The 22,451-nt window shown below is 36.7% G+C and overlaps 2 protein-coding genes across 3 annotated transcripts; both read left to right on the forward strand.

Moving 5' to 3' along the window:
• The first annotated feature begins 9,744 nt into the window (after positions 1 to 9,744).
• On the forward strand, positions 9,745 to 22,107 carry LOC110154646 (carcinoembryonic antigen-related cell adhesion molecule 1-like). Of its 2 annotated transcripts, none has more exons than XM_055164285.1 (6): positions 9,745 to 9,815; positions 9,898 to 10,218; positions 10,729 to 11,001; positions 12,269 to 12,374; positions 12,475 to 12,495; positions 21,947 to 22,107. In XM_055164285.1, the coding sequence occupies exons 1-5, from the start codon at positions 9,779 to 9,781 to the stop codon at positions 12,491 to 12,493; spliced, it is 756 nt and encodes a 251-aa protein (XP_055020260.1). In that variant the 5' UTR covers positions 9,745 to 9,778; the 3' UTR covers positions 12,494 to 12,495; positions 21,947 to 22,107. The 2 variants fall into 2 exon arrangements, with proteins under 2 accessions (XP_055020260.1, XP_055020261.1); XM_055164286.1 differs by lacking the exon at positions 21,947 to 22,107 and adding an exon at positions 12,569 to 13,486.
• LOC129411795 (carcinoembryonic antigen-related cell adhesion molecule 1-like) lies at positions 18,694 to 20,766 on the forward strand. The gene is made up of 5 exons (XM_055163858.1): positions 18,694 to 18,730; positions 18,833 to 19,153; positions 19,524 to 19,805; positions 19,891 to 20,157; positions 20,440 to 20,766. The coding sequence occupies exons 1-5, from the start codon at positions 18,694 to 18,696 to the stop codon at positions 20,715 to 20,717; spliced, it is 1,185 nt and encodes a 394-aa protein (XP_055019833.1). The 3' UTR covers positions 20,718 to 20,766.
• Positions 22,108 to 22,451: the final 344 nt, after the last annotated feature.

Raw genomic sequence — 22,451 nt, forward strand, 5'->3', positions numbered from 1 at the left:
CTTTAGGTTGTTCTTTCTTTGTCTCTTGTCTTTGTCTTTCTTCATGCAGACATGTCGGATGACGTTTGGAGCATGTGCCACATATCATCCTGTTGCTGCAGGCTTTGGATTGATGGCCACTGTTTAAACAGCCAAAACACAGTTTTTCACTTTGAATAAACTTGACTCTTTCTGTAACTGGTTTCTCTATGAACTTACGACACTTGTGTAAGCTGTGTCCTGCCCTTTTACAGAACACACAGAAGAGGGCACCTTTCTCATTTGTGTTAGTAGTGAAGATTTTAGCTGTGTCTTGTCTCTTGGTCGGGAGTGGAGGCTTTGTCTTGGTTTTATCAAAGTCACTTTGTCTTATAGCATGGTATGACGTAATAGGATTACATGCAATACGTGCCTCCATGGATAGGAATGTCACAAAATAGTTAAAGCGTGGAAACTGCTTGTACTCCATTTGATACTCTGTGGCTTTTCTGTTCCATCTGTTACTTAACCAGTCCGGTAGTTTAGCAGCAAGTCTTTGGTTCTCTATTCCATCATCAAGGACGTTCAGATTACTATTGTGAACCATTGCAGATGGACAGCTTTGTAAAAAGTCCACAAACTTTCTTAAATCTGCACTATCTTTGCCTGTGATCTTTGGCCAAGAATGCAGCTTGTCTCTAAATGCTTTTGCAATGACAAATGGCTCACCATAACGTTCATTGAGCATATGCCATCTCGAACAGATCCACCTACATACTTCTGTAGAAAGAATATCTTTTCTGTGGTGGGAATGTTCTTTCTCTCTATTAGAGTCTGAAAGGATAATTTCCAGTGCTTAAACTTAAGTGGATCTCCACTAAATATTGAAGGCTCTGGAATAGGTAGTCTATTTGCTGACATAGCTTCTGCCAAAACTTTCACTAGCTCACCTGTACTCTCAGGAGTGACATCAGAGTCTCTTGGTGGGTGTAAGTAGTGCTCTGTTACCTCTTTTTGTACAGGATGAAGGTTATGAGTGACAAACTTTACTGAAAAGTAGTCTTCATCATAAACTTGGAGCTTGGCTTTAGCAGCATTGTGTCTTTTCAGGTTTTCCAGACGTTCTACTTCTCTTTTCAAATCCTCAACTGACCTTTTTCTTGCAGTACTCTCTTCTTGTTGTTTCTTTAAAATAGCTGCTTTCTCTTGTTGTCTTTTAATCTTGCGTTCAGTTTCCTCCTTCTCCTCTTGGAGGCGCTGTGACAGTGCAATTATTTCTTGTTCTGCAGTTATGCGGTTATCTTCTTCTTCAAGTTCTAGAATCTTCTCTCTGTGTCTCTCTTGTTCTGACATTATTTCCAGTACAGCCTTTGTAGCTTCATACTCTGCAGCAGCTTCTTGTCTTTTTGCAGATGATACTTGGGAGAGTACTGTACCAGCTGAGAGTGACGCACTTGAGGTAGAGGGTGCAAATATTGAGCCGGCATCAGGCCATATAATCTCTTCTTCCATTGCTCCTTCAATATGAGATTTGGTGTTCTGCAAAACAATGTTGGTCACTGATGTGCACTTGTCTAACCTGGAATGCATTTCATGAGGTGGACCGTCAATGGAGCGATATTCCTCATAAACAAGGTTCAGTTCGTCCAGTTCTCATTGAATAATGTTCATGTGTCCTTGGAGAACATCATCTGGATCCTTCTTGAGTACAGATTTTTTAGCAACTTTACTCAATGCCTTCCATCTGTCATAAATGCTGTGAAAGCGAAGCTGCAGTCCTTGTAACTTATCTTTGTGGAATTCCTTTCCTTTTTCTGACAGTATGCGAGTCCTTTCACTTCTGCGTGGCTCCGTCTGCACAGTTGGCTCTAAACAAGTTTCATCTACTAGCTCTGTCTTTGCTACCCCGTCTACAACAGTTCCTTCATTTTCAGTTTCACTTATTTCAAACATGTTTAATATTCTCGATACTTTACAGATTTAATACTTGTGGTTTTTAAACTTGTAAGCTTGACTTGGGTAAACTTTGAACTTCTTATGCATGAATTCCACCTTTATTACTTTGTTATGCTTTCGTTGTCTGGCTTAACACAGTTCCTTGTAGTTTCACCTTAATTTTGTTCCTTTTCCAAACATAAACTTTAATGAAAAAAGATGCAAAAAAACCAAGGCACTCACTGGTCCAAAATAAAATGCCTTTATTAGTTTACGGCATGTCTTAATGGACAAATTAAAAAGTCCCGACGCGTTTCAGCCTATGGCTTTCCTCAGGGGACAAGCAGAACTGAGAGCAAATCATGTGAATTAAATACAAAAAACCCACCAATAGGGCTGCTCCACCTGGAAGAGGAGGAGTGCAGACTCACCTGTGGACACCACCTAATAACGCCACAAGATGGCAGTGTGAAAAAAGTGGAACATCATAGAGAATATAAAAATGAAATATTTACAAAAAAATATAAATAAAATATATACAAAATATACCATGCAGTATAAAAAATGCCACGCAGTTATAAAAACACAGAGAAGTCCAAATCTTCATTAAGCCCAGGATATTTTGTTGCCTGCAATTTAAAGATCCAATAAGTTTCACATTGTTTGAGTTTAGCAATCCGGTTTCCTTTTCGTAACAAGTCTGGTATATGGTCAATTCCTTGTATCTGTAGATTCAATGGGTTACTGTCATGGAAGTCCAAAAAGTGTCTGGCCATAGGATAATTGGTATTGGCTGTGCAGATAGCATATTTATGCTCAGCCAAGCGGTCTTGTAGGCGTCTTTTTGTCATCCCTACATAGAATACCTTACAAGTAGGGCAAACAAGTCTGTAAATAACAAAAGTTGTTTTGCAGTTGATAAAATGTTTTATTGTGTATTCTTTTAGTGAATGATAGTCCAGAAATCACTTAGTTTGACATACGTTTGTGCAGTGGGGGCAGCTGTTACATTTAAAAGAACCTGTTGGTCGAGGTCCAAGCCAAGTATGTTTAGGTGCTGGTGGCTGGTAGCTGTGGACCAGTTTGTCGTGCAGAGTAGGGCTTCTTTTAAAACTAACCAAGGGAGGCTGTGGGAAGATTTCTTTCAGTGTCTCATCACTCTCAATAATGTCCCAGTTGTTTTTGATAATTTGCTTGATTTTGTAAGCCTCATGGCTGAATTTGGTGCTAAACATGACACGTTCCTTGGTAGTCTTTGGTGGATTTCTAATAAGCAGAGCATCTCTGTCTAAATGGCTTGCCCGATGGTAAGCTTTTAGGAGGGTCTCTTTCTTATATCCCCGATCTTGGAATCTGTCCATCATCTCACATGATTTTATTTCAAGATCACAATCTTGATCACAAATTCTCCGCACACGCTGCATTTGTCCATACGGGATATTTTCCTTAAGCCGCTTTGGATGACAGCTTTTACCATGTAGAACTGTATTTCTGTCTGTAGGTTTTCGAAACAAAGTAGTGTGTAAATTTCCTTCATTGTCCTTATAAATTGTAGTATCCAAGAAATTCACTTTTTCCTGGCTATACTCCAAAGACAGTCTTATATTAGAATTTATGCTATTTAAAAAATAATGAAATTCTTTTAGCTCTGTCTCTGATCCACACCAAAACAGACATATGTCATCAATATACCGTCCCCACCAAACAATAGAATTGTGAAACTTATTTCTTTCAGTATTAAAGATAAAATCATGTTCCCATTTACCTAGGTACAGGCCTGCATATGATGGGCTATAACAGGCACCCATAGCACAACCTTTTACTTGTCTGAAAATTTTATCTTCAAATACAAAAATATTGTTGTTCAATGTCCAATTTGTGAGTTTGATTAAAAACTCATTTGGTGGCATTGTATTAGTAGGGCGGTTATTCAGATAGAACCACAAAGCTGCCAATCCCTCTTCGTGTTCAATATTTGTATAAAGGGATTCAACATCCATAGTGGCTAAAAAGGACTCTGGGCCTATGTTTTTTAGTTGCTTGATTTTTAAAAGGACGTCAGATGTGTCCTGGATATAAGCTGGGAGGGAAGGCAAGTAAGGTTTGATGAAATAGTCTATGTATTTAGAAATCGGTTCTGTAAGACTGTCATTGCCCTATATGACTGGTCTACCAGGAGGGTTAGTGAGGCACTTGTGAACTTTAGGCAGCATATAAAACGATGCCATCCTAGGGTGCTCATTCAAAAGAAATTTCACTTCTAATTCAGAGAGCCAGTTCTTCTCCAGTGCCTCAGTAAGTATCTGTTTTAACTCTACTTTTAGATCATCTGTGGGATTATATGTAAGACAATTATAAAATTCTTCATTGTTGAGTTGGCGATAAACCTCTTTTACATACATGTCTTTATCCCACAACACTACAGCTCCACTTTTGTCTGCCTTTTTAATAACAATATTATCATTTTTTGAAAGCTCTTCCAAAGCACTTTTTTTTTTAAATGAAATATTAGAGGTAGTGGGTTTTCTTTGGTTACTAAACAATTTATCAATCTCAAAGTTAACTTTTTTTGCAAATGTATTTAATGTGGCATTCTGTACTACAGGGCAAAAAGTAGACTTAGGTTTAAAAGGAAGTCTTAAGGCCATCTGACCTGAGTTCGAAGAAGTGGTTGCAGGATATATATATATATATATATATATATATATATATATATATATATATATATATATATATATATATATATATATATATAATCTATATAACCACCTCTCCAAGATCTGACCTGTAAACATGGCCTGGATGCGCCACTTTCTTGTCTCCATGGAGATAGACAAGTTTAATGCCATACTGAGGAACAATATAACACTGCCATTTTCGCTCCCATCAGAAAAGTTACATAGTACATCTTTAATACTACTAACAAATGTATGCCCAAAAATCCCTCCCAACCCATCACAGAATCATAATAACAATAATGACAAGAGCAGAGGTGGATGGCTCATTGCAGTAATCCCACACCAGACTGAGAACACCTTTGAAACGGTGGAGATGGTGATTTGGGATTATGACCAAATTAAGACAAGATTAGACCAGGTTTTGTGACAGGTTTTGTCGTATTTTCATTGCGATCTCTCGATCTGGAACGAGAAAATGGAATGATGATATGGATTGTAATAAAGATATAAACCCATTATTAAGACCACACATTTACTATGTTTTAGTGACAAATGTTAAAATTAAAGTCGAAGGGAGAGTCGGAGGGCCCACCACCTCCCGGCCCTCTGCAGGGCTCCGGGAGAGCGGGCGGGCCCGTTCAGTGCAACCTCTAAAGCAGTGATTCTCAGCCACTGTGCCGCGGCACACTAGTGTGCCGTGAGAGATCGTCAGGTGTGCCGTGAGAAATTATCCAATATCACTTTTTTTTTTAATTAAAATGTATTATTTATTACCTGCAAATATTATGTCATTGTCGAGTGTCCGTGCTGTAGTACAGTGTAGTATATAATGACTGGCAGAGTGATCTAATATTCGTCCGGGTGGCGACAGGCAGCTAATTGCCTCGTTCCTTTAAACGAGTGGTGCTCAATACGTCGATCCCGATCTACCAGTCGATCGCCAAGGTCGTGTGGGTAGATCGCGGTGTCTCGTCTCGGACTCGCGTTTGGACTCGGTCTTGTCTGTCACTCAAGGTCTGACACTCAACAAGTGCGATCATATTTCATTAAGGCCGCTGCTGTTGGCAATAAACTTGTACAGGTGTGCCAGAGAGTGTGGGGCGTCTCAGTGCAGCCCGCAGAGACTCTACGGCACATCACAAACACACACGCTCCCTACGCACGGCTTGTCTGTAACAGCGTGTGCCCTCGTGTACCAGCGTGCATCACAGGGCAGGTTCAACTTCCTAAACATCCTACCTGTCCATCTGCCTCACGTCAGCACGCCGCCCCTCGCCTTTTCACGCTCTCACCTTCCTGCATACAGCGAACACAAGCCCCTCCCACAGTGTTTGCTGATTAGAAGAGCAAGACCAAACGTGAAGCAAAAACCAGTCTAAATTTGATAAATAAGCTGAGTCCGCGGGTTAGGGACCGTCAATAAATTACCATTGCATTGAATGGAGTCTGCGAAAAAAAGAAATAATAATAATAAAATAAATTAAATAAGTAAAAAGAAAAAGGGAATCAAATAAAAAGAAACAAAAAAGGGATTGTGCATGTACGCTTTATAAAATATTTGTTATTTTTATGTATTTTGAGGGTTAATTAGTTAATGCATTTTTTCAATATCTTCCAGGTCAATTAATCTAAAAATGCCAAACCAAGTTATTATAGTAGTCCTACTCCTCAGGTATTGTGCACACCTTTTGGTTTTCCAAATTAACCCTTTATGGAATTTTTAGGAATTTTTAATCTTGAAAAGCTGTGATTTTTTTCAATAGCTTCTAAGGTAGATGACCTACCAACTCCAAACCAAGTTATTATAGTAATCCTACTCCTCAGGTATCACGCACACCTTTTGGTTTTCCAAATTAACCCTTTGTGGAATTTTTAATCTTGAAAATCTGTGATTTTTTTCAATAGCTTCTAAGGTAGATGACCTACCAACTCCAAACCAAGTTATTATAGTAGTCCTACTCCTCAGGTATCATGCACACCTTTTAGTTTTCCAAATTACGCCTTTGTGGGATTTTAAAGAATTTTTTTTATCTTGAAAATCTGTGATTTTTTTCAATAGCTTCTAAGGCAGATGACCTACCAACTCCAAACCAAGTTATTATAGTAGTCCTACTCCTCAGGTATCACGCACACCATTTAGTTTTCCAATTTAACCCTTTATGGAATTTTTAATCTTGAATTTTTAATTCCTAAAAATCCCACAAAGGGTTAATTTGGAAAACCAAAAGGTGTGCATGATACCTGAGGAGTAGGACTATTATAATAATTTGGTTTGGAGTTGGTAGGTCATCTACCTTAGAAGCTATTGAAAAAAATCACAGATTTTCAAGATTAAAAATTCCTAAAAATTCCATAAAGGGTTAAATTGGAAAACCAAAAGGTGTGCGTGATACCTGAGGAGTAGGACTACTATAATAACTTGGTTTAGCGTTTTTAGATTAATTGACCTGGAAGATATTGAAAAAATGCTAATTAACCCTCAAAATACATAAAAATAACAAATATTTTATAAAACGTACATGCACAATCCCTTTTTTGTTTCTTTTTATTTGATTCCCTTTTTCTTTTTTCTTATTTAATTTATTTTATTATTATTATTTTTTTTTTTTTTAGCAGACTCCATTCAATGCAATGGTAATTTATTGACGGTGCCTAACCCGCGGACTCAGCGGAGCTTTGGTGTACAGCTCCCATGGATCTATTAAAATAACTGGATACAGTATTGCTAGCTTGTAGCTGCCTCCAGTTGACGTAGTGGTCACTCACTGGAACTTCAGCAGAAAAAGTCCCGTGGGCCGAGACAAGATTTTTATCATAGAGCGCAATATAATCACAAACTGCTCGGGTTCGTCTGACAGGTCACCTACAGCTTTCAAAATTATCGGATTTGTTGGCGATTTTTTACCTATTTTAGATCATAAACTTTTTCTCGCTCAAAATCCTTGAGTTGTCTTAAAAAAACACTTTATAATCGTTAGCTTCGGCTACGCACTGCTCCGCTCTAGTTCCTCTCGCTCTGATTGGTCAAAGCGATCACGTGATACACGATCCCGCGCTCCGTGCGTGTGGTCGCATGACAGCTCCCCGCACCGTGATCGACCAAGCGGGACACAGGCAATGAACATCTCCGCTGTTGAATATCTGTTGAATATCGAACGTCTAACATGAAACTAACTTCACCACGGTCCTCGTAGCTTCATTAAATCACTCCGTGAGCTTCTTTACCCCTAACAGTAAAAACATGATTAGTGTTTGATGGAAATCTGTCCAAATATGAAAGTTTGAGCTGACTTTTCATCGCGTTAGCTGCAGATTACTAATCAAACTTTTAACTCAAATCTCCGAGGTTCACGCAGTTAAAAATAAACTTATTTGACAGTTTTGTGGGAGTTATGGCTGTATTTTACATTTACAGTTGTGTTAGTAATGATTGCCTAAAGTTAAAAGCGTGTTACTCACATGTTTTCTCCGTCTTTCAGATGGTCCTTTTGCTCTGTGTTTATATGTGCGAACAAATTCCATAACGTAAAAACAATCTTATTTAATAAACATTTAATTGCGGTCCAAATAAATCGTTTCGTCGCCCCGTTGGTCTACATGAAAGTAGAGATGACGTCTTCAGTGGAGGTCACGTGTTTCCGGTCTGGCGTGGAGCTCCACTTTCCCCATGTGTCTGCAACTTTAATAGATCCATGGTCTGCAGCCAGACCCTCTTGGCCCAGATCTCCCTCGCTTAGTAGGGAAAAACCCAGAAACATCCGGTTGGCTGTTGCCAGTCACATGGATCCATGGAACGTGCCCCCCCAAAATAAGAGTCCAAAAACTATTTTAAAACATATTTAACCAATTAATTTGTATACTTTTTAGCTTTTAACGTATTTTAAATAAAATAATTATTGCAAATGTTTTTAACTAATATTTAACCATATTGACATATTTATTGAGCTTTTATTCTATATATTTATTGCTTTTCTTATTATCATAATTTCTCTCTGACAGTCACTGTTAACCTGGGTTACAGTAGGCCTTTTATATGACTGATATGCCAATCGCAAGGTCAACAGTCTAAGCAGGGACTCCCAGACTTCCCTCACCCGGACACTTCCTCTATGTCCTCCCAGGGGCAGCTGAGAGACGTAGCCCCTCCAGTGTGTCCTGTATTTTCCCCGGGGTCTCCTTCCGGTGGGACATGCCTGGAACACCTCCCCAGGGAAGCGACCAGGAGGCATCAAGAATAGATGTCCAAGCAGCAACTCTACTCCAAGCTCTTCCCGTGTGGCTGAGCACTCCCTTAGAAACAGGGTGAGTATAGCTCAGCCACCCTGTGGAGAAAACTAATTTTGGCTACTTGTATCCGTGATCTCTTCCTTTCAGTCATTACCTAAAGCTCATGACCATAGGTGAGGGTAGAAATGAAGATCCTTGCGATTCAGCTCCTTCTTCACCACAACAGTCCAATACAGCGACCGCATGCCGATGCTGTACCGATCCGCCTGTCAATCTCATGCTCCATCCTCGCATCACTTGTGATTGGGTGGATCTCTACCCAACTGGAGAGGTCAAGCCACCTTTTTCAGGTCGAGAACTATGGCCTCGGATTTGGAGGAGCTGATATTCATCCCAGCCACTTCACACTCTGCAGAAGCCCACCCCAGTGCATGCTGCAGGTCCTGGTCTGATGGAGCCGTCAACACAACATCATTGTTTTGGAAAATTAAAATGCTGTTTAGGATTTTGTATGAGCTGTTTTGTCAAGGACAATTTTTAATAGATAAAAGTGCCAAAGTTATTGAGAAAAACTGTAAACTAACTGTAACTGTAAGATGCGGTCTTGTACTGATAAAACAGATACAACTGAAGAACATACAGCCGAACCAGAATGAAGAATACAGATGTCCGGCTTTACCACATTAAGAATAAAATAATGACGTAATTAAACATCATTGTTTCATTGAACAAAAACATATTATCAAAAATATAAAATATAAAATACAATTGAGTGTTTAGCAATAAAGATTATCTGAGTGAAGATAAAAAGTCTCTAAGCATTGAGCACAAAATGTGTAAGTATCATAGCTTGATATGAGATTTGGAGCAGTGTTTAATGATTAATCAAGGAAGCATTGACAAGCAAATAATAAAACACAATGTTACTTCCTGATACCATTGCCACGGTGTCCTGGTGAAGGCAAAAATCTAGCAAGGATATGAGTTTCGAAGTGATTATTCTTTACACTATGTTTGGTAAGAACTGCTAAAATACTTAAACTAAAATAAAACTACTATTTTTGTCCATTTTTCATTAACAGTGTTATCCACTCTCCAGGTTTAGCCTCAGGAGCTGGTGTGTTGCCTGACTCTGTGAATGCAGCTGTTGGAGACACGGTCATGTTCCCCACATCACTGACTCCAACACAAACTCCATTTATATCAATAGTCTGGAATTTTGGCAAAACAAATATCATCAGTTCAAGTTCTGCTGGTAACTTCACTGCTCCAGAGTATGAAGGCAGGATCTCTCTGTTCATCTCTACTGGATCTCTGGAGCTCAGGAACATGGCTCTTAGTGACACTGGAGATTACAAAGTGGACATTTTACCAGCAGGAAGTGCAGTACAAAATGGAGACACTACATTGAACGTTTATGGTAATTATACATTTTACATTATTATTTACAATTTAATTTATGGCCATATTTTTTACTTCCACTTTATATTTTTGTATACATTAACATTATTGAAACTTTCAAAAGAAGTCAATCATTAATCATTATTTTTACTTTTTAATTTTTGTTTTATTATTTAATCTTTTCTTGAATTATTTAATCTTCTCAGAATTAACATTATTTTTCTCAGTAAAAAGTAAATTTGTCAGAAGCTGAGCTGACTTTTTGACCCTTCTTAACTCCAAGATGAAGGCATAAAATTTGCCACTTGTAAACTGTCTTTTTCTATAAGATTTGTCATTTAACCTTTTCTTAATCCATCAAGGAAAAGATATGGGCAATTTGCATGTGTCAAGGTCATAGGCTGTCAATGGTCAAGACAAACCTTTACTAAATTAGACATATTTGCAACTCCTCTTACACCTTGACAGCACTAACATCAACACCCAGTGAGGAAACTTTTCTGAGATATTTTTTGTTTTTCTTCCACAGAGAGAATCACAAATATTTATGTTGAGTCATCCTCCAATGAGCCAATCGAGGGCTCCTCACTGAACTTAACCTGTGATGCCTCTGGTTCCATCTTCACCAGAAAGTGGTCAATAAATGAACAGGAGCTAAATCCTTCTGAAAACATTATATTTTATGACCAAAAACGAGTGTTGTCTTTTAAAATCCTGAGCAGAAAAGACAGTGGAAGATACCTCTGTGAAATCAGCAACCCCATCAGCTCTGAGACAACTGCTTACAATCTGGATGTAATCTGTAAGTGTCTGGGCACATTATGTTTGAGTCATTTATTATAAAACATTTCCTGGACAGTATTTTTCAGATGGACCAAAAATTATTCAAATTGCAGGTCCCAAAAAAGATTCAAGTAAAGGAATCACTAAAATTAACCTGCTTGAGTGACTCTGTACCAACTGCTAAGTACACCTGGATAAAGAATGAGACTATTCTCACTCACTCATCTGAATATACTAAATCTATGGCTCAATCTTCAGACAGTGGAGAGTACTGGTAAAAAGTGGATTTATGTTTATTCACAACTTTCATGACAAACAGGCTCCCTACAGATTCTTTAAAGAAGACATTATTAGATATTTATTTAATATTAAACTACAACATAAATAGACAATTGTTTACATTTTGCACATTGTTAATCAAAGTATTAATCTAAAACAGTTAAATCAGAGAAACAGATCCAATTACTTTCTGTTCAAAACTGCAGAACTGAGACTTCATCTCTTCACAGTAGCATTTCACCCATAGACTGTATAAAAAAGTGGACTAAGCGAGTGTGACATCATCCATAGCATTCAACGTCACTCAAATGAAGCGGGGGATGCTAACATTTACAGAGGTGAATTTGGACCCCGGCTCAGTATTGTGAATAGGACTTGTTTAACGGACAAAATTGTGAAATAAAAACACCAGGGTCATGATAGTGCGGGTAAATACGTACATTTTAAGACCAAAATGACAAGGCTCACTCCAGCAATTACAGAGAGAGGAGCCACAAAATACCAATGTAAGTCAAAGGGAGCCAGGGTCAGTAGGAGCCGGAAGCGCCCGCATGCGAACTTCCTATTTGGAATGCGGCAGTAAGCACATTAACTATCTCCATTTATATATAAAGTCCTTGATTTGACCTTAGCAAACAGCACATTTTCATTTTTATGTTTTTATCATTTAAAAATGACATTTCTGCACCCTACATATATAACTCAGTCTGAATCTTTTGAAATAGTCACAATACAGAGCAGTGAACAGAGATATCGTACAAGTACAAACTAATGCTGAGAAAACACCAATATAACATGGTTAAAAGCTCATCAAAAAAAATCTACAAAATATGTCCTCTTTAAACCATAATGAACACAAATGATCACTGGGTCTGTGGTGTTTTCCTTTTTGACTGTTCATGTGCTGAATAATTCAACGTTCACTCATCACAATCTGCAGTAACATTATGAGACCACTATATGGCGCTGTGGTCACTGGTTAAATGTATCTCGTTGTATTTCTTTAGTTCCTTCAGAGGGTCTTTCAGCTGGAGCCATCGCTGGAATAACTGTTGCAGTATTAGTGGTTGTTGCTGGAGCTGCAGTGGGAGGGTTTTATTTGTACAAACACCTGTAAGTTATAAGCACAATATCTTTAGTGTCTTATTTATAATATGTATGTAGGCCTACTGTATATTGACAATATTATGTTTCATTGTTTTTTCCTGAAAAGGCAAAAAGTTAAGCAATAACAGTAAGTATTATTGTATTTATTAGATATTATACTCAAAAACATGATTTAAGTGTGATTATGCCTCCACATACAGGTCAAAAGGAGCTGCATATCTACAAGAATACTTCAAATACACACAACTCTAACACTGATGAAGAAAAAGTGTATAAGAATGATGTAAATCCATACAATCGAAACTTGTAGCTTTTATATTTTTTTAACTTAAAGGTGCACTGTGTAACTTTTGTGGTGGAGGTTTTACCACCAGCTTGTCTCCATGAAAAAGTTTATTGCTTTGCCTGGTATGTTCCACAGTAAGACATAAAGCATGTCTATTTCAATGGTAACAGGCAAGTGACACCACCAGGCCAAGTTACAGATCAGATCTGTGGAGATGTTACCCTGCTTACATTATGATAGCATTGTTAAATTTATGAGCGATAAAAACAAAAAGGTATTAAATGTAAGATTTAAATTTAATGTCATACAATAGAGCATTGAAGGGAAAGCAATCAATCAATCAATCATCTCCATGGAGACAAGCAAGTGGCAAACCCTCTACCACAAATGTTACACAGTGCACCTTTAAATTAGTGCATCATATAAATTATTTGTGTGAAAATGGCTGTGCTGTGTGTAGACTCCTGCATTTAACTTTAATAGTTATGAATATATGTATATACTGTAAAATACAACAATGCCTCTGCAGTTGGATTAAATAAAACTTGATCTATAGAGAAACAACACCCTGACCCTAATCTCACCCCTAACCCAAACCTAACCCTGCCTTAACCCCTAATCCTACTTTAACCGCTAACCCCTAACGATGATCCTAAACTCCTAACCCTAACCTAACCCTACCTTAAACCCTTAACCATATCTTAACCCCTAACTCTACGTTAAGACTGAACCCTGACCCTAATACTATTTTAACCCCTAATCCTACCTTGAATATTTTTTATGGCATTCAGTGTTATTTTAGATATTTGATACAAGCTCGCTTATAATGAACACTGGAGCAGTCATGATTTATTTATTTTATTTTTTTTTTTTTGTACAATAAAGTAACCATTTTAAAATACAACTTTACATCTCTCTTGGACTCAAAAGTTTTTTTCATTTAAACACTGCAGACAATAGAAAAATATACTTACATGACGTGATATAAAAGATTATGAAATCGCATATATTCAAAAAGGTATTTTAATCCCACAGCCTTACTTTACATTTATTTACAGGATTTTACATTGCTGTGTATAAACAACAGACTTCTGCAGACAATAACTATACAGTACTCCTAGTGTTTCTCTCCCATTTTATCCATGTAGCTTTTGAAAATTTGCATTTTATACTTATTTTTGAACGGCCTTATGTTTATAGAAAGTTTTATTTGCAGATTTGTTTTGGTCCATTATCTCATGGGTCGGTCCATATGAAATCAGCCACCCTCCCCTATGAGCCATCTCAGATTTGGCTGAAAAAATTCTAAAAATTTATAAAATGACCAAATGAAAGAATTTCACATTTTAGCTCAATCCCTTGAGTCGTTCCTGAGTTATGGGCTGTTGAAATTTTGGGGCCATGCTCACTTTTTCAGACACCTTAATTTATTAAGGGGGGTGGGGGAGGGGGGGCGCTATGGGCCCCAAAATGTCACATTCGGTTGCCGCTCAATTATTATTATTATAATTTTTTCAATTTTTGAGGTCTAAGATCTATTTCTCCAAGCAGATATTTACAACTAACTGTTAACCTGAATTATGAGAGAATGACCATTCTTGACAACAATCTCACACTTTTCTGAGCTTTCATGTGTATGGTGTAGAGCCCCAAATATGGTCACAGACCAAATGTGATCTTTTTGGCCCCTTCTTTGGACCCTCAGTTCCCCATGTGGGCACAGTTAGATGTGGATAAAATTTTTACCAGAGACATTTTGGCATATTCTGATTAGTTTAAGGTAATAAAAACATCTACTAACTTCCTTCATTTCAAACGGAGCTCTCACAGGTAATTTTTGGTGGAGCTTAGGTACTTTTCCATCTCCTAGAAAGGTTAAATTACCTTTAATAGACTTAAATGCTATTTGCTTGTTGTAAGGGAAGACAATTGTTGATTATTTGTGGTACATTGCTTGTGATGGTTTTGGTGGCACATTAAAACACTCAGCTGCAAGGACCAGTCTTCAGACAAATGATAGCAATCAAATATTGACCCGAATTCCAGATGTTTAGGGAAGAAGTGCACGAAATTATCGCCTTGACACTGCAAATTATGACAGGATCCAAACATTACTTCTGAAGTTCATTAGTAGTTAGGAACACTCAGTGAAACTCAATTTGTTCATTTTAAGAGGAAATGATATATATGTTTGGTCAGGCTCTACGTTCTGCTCTGCTGAGTCAGAACCAGATAACAGCATATCAAAGGGTTCAGTGTCTCAAAAACACAACATTGACAGATCTCACCGTGGTAAATACATATGCGTGGCATCAAACTTGGTCACTGGCAAGTCAGTAAGCAGGGACTACATCTTCTCTATCAATGGTAATGTTCAACAAGTGTCATGTTGTATTGTAAATGTACAATAATGATCTTTAAAGTTATTTGTTCATTCATACACAGACAAACCTCTACATCCTGGGGCCATTGTTGGAATAGTATTTGGTCTTATGGTGCTTGAGGGAATTGTATTTGGCATCATATACTATATTTTGAAGAAGTAAGTAAAATATTGCACGTTGTGACTTTATTTTTTTTTCTTTTCACTTTTAAGAAAGTAAAAATAGATCATGTGACAGCATGTGTGAATACACAAGGGATTCAAAAAGATGGACCTGTCTCATAACCTTAAGTCAGAATGTTAATTATTGGATCTGTACCTCAGCAATTGGTTTTGTTTGCGCAGTTTTATGTTCACGTATGTTTAATTCTTGAAAATGCCTAGAAATGCACTTTATTCTTTTTATTTGAAATGTATAGGCATAGTCAGCAGTAGGCCAACTGCAATAATTATTCTCTGTAGTCTCTGAGAGCAGGATTAAAACTTCGGAGCTGCAGTGGGAAATTAATTTAACAGCACAGAAAAACAAATGACCAAAGTGTAAGGGTTTTGATGGTAAAATTTCCTTTTGGGAAATGGTTGATCAGTTTTCAATGTAAAACTACATTTAGCTAATTTAGATTTAGACTTAGAGCTGTTTTGAAAATGTCGATTTTCAGTGGATAAATGTGCCAAAGCGATTGAAAAAAAATTATAAATCTTTATTATAATAATAATAAAGATGTATTTTGCTATCAGAGATTACAGATCAAACCAAGTGGTATCTGATATCAGTGTCCTTACACCTTTGGCGACACAATGTTTGTTTGTTGTTGTTTTTTTAGTAGAGCAATAACACCCTGATTATCTCCAAAAATTATCACAGGTGTAAATCAAAATGTATTGTCCATTCCGGTAAGTAAGTTCAAAAGATACAAGCTCTCCTGAGCTGTAGATGACAGAGTCTTATAGCCATATTCACCTTCACATGTGGATAAAGCAACTGGGCTGTTTTTTAGATTTCCAGGAGATAATAGGTCCAGTCTCAGACAAGCTAAAGCTGTAACCAGTAACACTGTAATTATGGTCAGCTACCCAGTCTGCATCACTGTAGACTCAAAGTTTTAGGTTTACCTCATGCTTCTTGTAACATATTTCCTGGTGCACGGTGCCTTTCAAATACCTCAACACATGTTTAACTGCCACCCAATGTTGTTCTTTAGGTTCAGAAAAAAACAGATAATTTACTGACAATAAAACTTAGATCAGGGTATATGTCATGTGATTAAAATGCCACTACTTCACAATACCTCTTTGGATTAGCAGCATCAAATTTCATATTCATTTCACATGGTGTTGATTTTGATCAAGAATTTTAGTAATGTTTCTGTTTTGATTCTTTTTGATTTTTTTTTTTGTCAGGGCACAATCAATGCCAAAGAAATATCTTAGTTTCCCCAAGATCTTTTTAACTTTTGAGTTTGGCCCCCAACATTTCCTTCACATTACTGAACATTTGACCAACACTCACTGCAATAAGAAGATCTCTGGATCTCTGTGTTGAGTAAATCACTGATTGTAAAGTGTGACCTAAGGCACCCTTTTTATCAATAAATAAATATTAAAATGCCCAAAGCCACAGATAAGTCTGTAAATAAAAGGAGATGAGACTTAAAATATGTAATTAAAATGTATGGAAAAAAGAAACAAAAACAAAAACAGGCAGTGGGTAAAACGATAAAATGGTTAATATTAATAAACTCTACTAAAATAAGAATAAAAAAACAAAAAAACAAAAAACTGTAACTAGTCAGTCAGTCAAGTTTCATGCTATTCCTTCAGAAACACTTTCATCGCCTCTCATCTAGTGCCATCTAGTGTTGGGATAAGTGTTGCCTCATTAGTGTGACTGCAGGGTGGTTCTATGTGTATAAGCACAATGTTATCAACATAATCCAATGGTAAGGATGGGACAATACAAATGATATGACTAATCTCAATAAAAAGAAAGACAGTGCCTGTTTGAGTGATAATTGCCACAGATTGTACAGAAAAAAAAGCTGTGTGATTTCTTCAAGCAGCATGTCTATGTGAATACAACAAACACNATTACACTGCGTTCTGATGAAACTGGTGAAGCTGAAAACTAAAGAAGATATGAATCTCCAAGTTTTTATTCTTTGTGCTATTTTTAGTAAGAACTGTTGAAAACCTGTATTCAAATTTACTATAATTTTTACTTTTAGTTAGTAATTTAATAGCTGTATAATCTCCAGGTTAGCCTCAGGAGCTGGTGTGTTTCCTGACTCTGTGAATGCAGCTGTTGGAGGCACAGTCATGTTCTCCACATCACTGGCTCCAACACAACTCCATTTATAACAACAGGAATGGTTGTTTGGCACTAAAAATATTATCACTTCAAGTTCTGCTGGTGACTTCACTGCTCCAGAGTATGAAACCAGGATCAGAATCACTGTGTTCATCTCCACTGGATTTGTGGAGCAGCATGTCTATGTGAATACTACAAACACACATGCCTTTAATACACATAAGACAAGTATGATAAAGGAAATATCAAAACTTGTTTGTAATGTTCCATGTTGGCAAATCGGGACAGACACCAATCCAGTTATTTCAGCTCTGATACCGATTTCGATACTAGAGCTTTAAGTATCTGCTGATTGTCGCCATCAACTGATACCAGTGCAGAGATGAATAACTCCATCTATTTTCTTTAAACTAAAGTAAAATAAGAACACTGACATAAATGTGTTGTGTAACTGTTATTTATCCCACAAGTGACTGCTGAACATCTCTGTATAAAGAAAAATTCAAACATTATGAGACTTTTTAGGCCAACTATGACCAGTAAATATTCTTATTATAATGATTTATATGTTAGAAGTCATATCTTATCCAGCAGTTTTCAAATAAAAGAAATGAGGTTCAAGTAGAAACAACACTCAAGTTAAGTGGCTTGGCAGAATCTTTACCTGAAGCCAGGTACATCTGTATTAAAATGGGACAACTGTAGCTAGTTTGTTTGAATACTTAAATAACATGACTGAGCTTTCAGACAGTAGAGAGTACGTCTGTCAAACCACTAATCGGATATAAAGAACATACAAATGCACTTTTTTGCCAGTCAAAGATACTGAAATTTGGGGACCTGGTAAAATTTAAAACTTGCCAAATCTTATTTAAAGTGAAACTCAACCTGCTTCCAGATAATATTCAAAAACTGTTTTGCACAAATGAATTCAAATACAACCTGAGAGGTCAAATGAATAAAAAAAAAAAACTATTCTCTTGAACCAGACATAGAAGTAGACGTATGAAAAAAGAAAAAAAACAAAACAAAAACGATTGTATTTCTGTTGGAGAGGATATGGAATATTCAGTCAAACACTGTAGAAATGTTTAAAAAAAGAGTATAAAGAGTTATGTTTTGAAAGATATAGAGCTCTGGAATGAGTGAATTATGCATTAAATTTAGTTTGTTTTAATTTATATTTTGTCTCTTTATATATACAGTACGTCGTAAGTGAAATTGTAATACGGATATACTGGTCCAGTGGATAATAATTAATCAAAGCAGATACAACAAACCACTGCAGTACTTCCTTATGTGTATTTCATTTTGCCAGTGAGTTCCTGACCTCAAAACAACAAAAGACATGAGTTTCCAAGTGATTATTTTCTGTGCTACCTTTGGTAAGAACTATTCTAATACTTTTTAATATAATATATAGTTATGTGAAGAATCTTTTTTATTATACTTTTATTTTTCATGAACAATGTGTGATTCTCCTTCAGGTTTAGCCTCTGGAGTTGGTGTGTTGCCTGATTCTGTGAATGCAGCTGTTGGAGGCACAGTCATGTTCTCCACATCACTGGCTCCAACACAAACTCCATTTTCAACAATAATCTGGAATTTTGGCTTAACAAATATCATCACTTCAAGTTCTGGGGGTAACTTCACTGCTCCAGAGTATGAAGGCAGGATCACTCTGTTTATCTCTACTGGATCTCTGGAGCTCAGGAACGTGGCTCTTAGTGACACTGGAGATTACAGAGTTAACATTTTACCAGCAGGAGGTGCAGGACAAACTGGAGTCACTACATTGAAGGTTTATGGTAATTATACATTTTCTATTATTATTCACTGTTTAGAGTTGGGTGATTGTATACCAATACTGCGATACTGAAAAAGTGTAACGTCATAAATACATATTGTGATTGAAAATGCATGCTCGTCTTGTGCATCTGGACACAAAATGAACCAGTGCTTCAAATAGTGTATTTGATGTCTTAAATGAGAAGCCAAACAGTCATGTTAATATAATTTTGAGTGGTCTCCTTGTGTGTTTATAATCAATGGCATTTTATTTTATATCATAATCATGTGTTATCGGTTAAAAGAAGTGTTTTTACTGTTACTGAGCAAAACACCAGCCACTTTGTATTTTCATAGATAGATTAACATGCACTGTCCCCCCTCCCTCAGAGCCAGTGTCTAATGTGAGAGTCACAGTCAGCAGCTCAGACTTAGTGGAGTTCAACAGTTCTGTGACTCTCTCCTGTTCTGCTGATGGGACCAGCCTGACAACTTTCCTCTGGTTAAACGGCAGCACTGAAGTTACAGCCAGTGACAGAGTGCACCTCACTGATGGAGGAGCAACTCTCACTATAGACACTGTGTGGCGCTATGACCAGGGACCATTCACATGTGAAGTGTCTAATCCTGTCAGTAGCAGCACCAGTGTCCCAGCAGAACTCTCCATCAACTGTGAGTAAAAACTGTCTACAGTAAACACAGTGACTTTCCATTTTATAATTTTACATAAACTAATATGAATATTTTGTTTCTTCAGATGGACCTGATGATGTCATTTTGAGGACTTCTCCTTCTCTTGATCACTATGAGGAAGGTTCAGACGTGTCTCTGTCCTGCTCAGCTGACTCCAGACCTGCAGCTCAGTTTAAATGGCTTTTAAATGGAGAGCTGTTGTCTTTTACTGGAGCACAGATACAACTGAAGAACATACAGATGAGCCAGAGTGGAAACTACAGCTGTGAGGCTTTCAACAGCAAAACTCTCAGATATACAACGTCTCAGCCTGTGAGGATCTCTGTGCTGAGTAAGAACTAATACAGTTTCATACACCTGTCTTTTCATGTATATTTTACATGAAACACAGAGGACATAAAATTCACTGCTTGTAAATTGTGTCTTTTATCTATAAGATTTGTTAGCTGAACTTTTCCTAAATTCGTCAAGGGGAGGATGTGGCCCTAATTTGCATGTGTCAAGCTAAATGAGTCATATTTACAGTAACTCCTCTTACATCTTGACAGCACTTAGAAAGGTTTCCTCACTGAACATTGATATGAGACATTTTTGTTTTATTTTCCTTCCACAGAGAGAATCACAAATATTTATGTTGAGTCATCCTCCAATGAGCCAATCGAGAGCTCCTCACTGAACTTAACCTGTGATGCTTCTGGTTCCATCTTCACCAGAAAGTGGTCGATAAATGAACAGGAGCTAAATCCTTCTGAAAACATTGTATTTTATGACCAAAAACGAGTGTTGTCTTTTAAAGTCCTGAACAGAAAAGACAGTGGAAAATACCTCTGTGAAATCAGCAACCCCATCAGCTCTGAGACAACTGCTTACACTCTGGATTGTAATCTGTAAGTGTCTAGGTATATTATGTTTCAGACATTTATTGTAAAAATGTACTTTAACTTGTCATAATTTTTTAGATGGGCCAGAAAATGTTCAAATTTCAGGTCCAAAAGAGATTCAAGTGAAGAAAACATTAAAATTAACCTGTTTGAGTGACTCTGTACCAGCTGCTAACTACACCTGGATAAAGAATGGGACTGTTCTCACTCACTCATCTGAATATATTAAATCTATGGTTGGATCTTCAGACAGTGGAGAGTACATCTGTCGAGCTTCAAATGAAATCACAACAGAAAACATCTGAGACGTCACATACAGTGCTTGTAACTGGTAAAAAGTGGATTTATGTTTATTTTCCTGTAGTTCAGACTTTCTCTCTGGTCAAACAGGCAACTCTTTAGAGAAGATATATTTGTTTATCATATATTTTTTTAGTTTTTCCCTATAATATACATAGATATTTACATGTTGTACATTGTTAATCACAGTATTGACCTAAAATTACTTTTGACCACAGCAAGTAGCAGATTTAATTTTTTACAGTTTAAAAATGGCAGTGTGACTTTTCTACACACCACTGTTTGAACAATCTGAAATTGTCTGAGCACAGAAGCCTACAGGACAACACAGGATTACACAAACATGCAGGATCAACCAAAAACAACTATGAGTAAATTAATATTGAGGAAACACCAATATAACATGGTTAAAAGCTCATAAAAGTAAATTCTACAGAATATGTCTTTAAACCATAATGAACACAGATCATCACTGGATCTGTGGTGTTTTCTTGTTTGACTGTTCACATGACTGTGCTGGTCAGAATAATTCAACATTCACTAGTCACTATCTACACAATCTGCAGTAACATTATGAGACCACTATATGGCGCTGTGGTCACTGGTTAACTGTATCTCATTGTATTTCTTTAGCACCTCCAGAGGGTCTTCTCAGCTGGAGCCATCGCTGGAATAACTGTTGCAGTATTAGTGTTTGTTGCTGGAGCTGCAGTGGGAGGGTTTTATGTGTATAAACACCAGTAAGTTATAAAAACAATATCTTTAGTGTCTTATTTATAATATGAATGTACACCTACTGTATATTGACAATGTTATGTTTGATTTTTTTTTTTTTTTTTCTAGAGAAGGCAGAAAGTTAAGAAATAACAGTAAGTATTCTTGTAGTTTATCAAATATTCTCAAAACATGATTTAAGTGTTATTACTCCTCCACATACAGGTCCAAAGGAGCTGCATGTCTACGAGAATACTTCAAATACACACAACTCTAACAGTAATGAAGAAAATGTGTATGAGAATGATTTAAATCCATACAGTCGAAACTTGTAACTTTAATTTAATTTTTTATTTACATTTCCGCATCACATAAAATATTGTTGTTTGTAGACTCCTGTATTTAACTTTAATAGTTATGAATGTATGTATGTACAATCTGTAAACAATAATGTGTCTGCAGTTGGATGAAATAAACCTTGATCAATCAAGAGCAAAAGCTGTGTAATTTAACACTATTACATCTGTACATCCTCTCTGTCACTTTCACTTGCAGTCCATTAACAGTGAATGTAAAACTAAAACTGAATAAGTACATATTTACAATTTTATAAAAAAAAAAAATATATATATATATAATATATATATATATATATATATATATATATATATATATATATATATATATATATATATATGTAAAGTAAATAAATCTTTCATAAAAAATGTAG

This window comes from Boleophthalmus pectinirostris, unplaced genomic scaffold (genome assembly GCF_026225935.1).
Source record: "Boleophthalmus pectinirostris isolate CB_2022bp ecotype Guang Dong unplaced genomic scaffold, ASM2622593v1 HiC_scaffold_6, whole genome shotgun sequence".
Classification (NCBI taxonomy): Eukaryota; Metazoa; Chordata; class Actinopteri; order Gobiiformes; family Gobiidae; genus Boleophthalmus; species Boleophthalmus pectinirostris.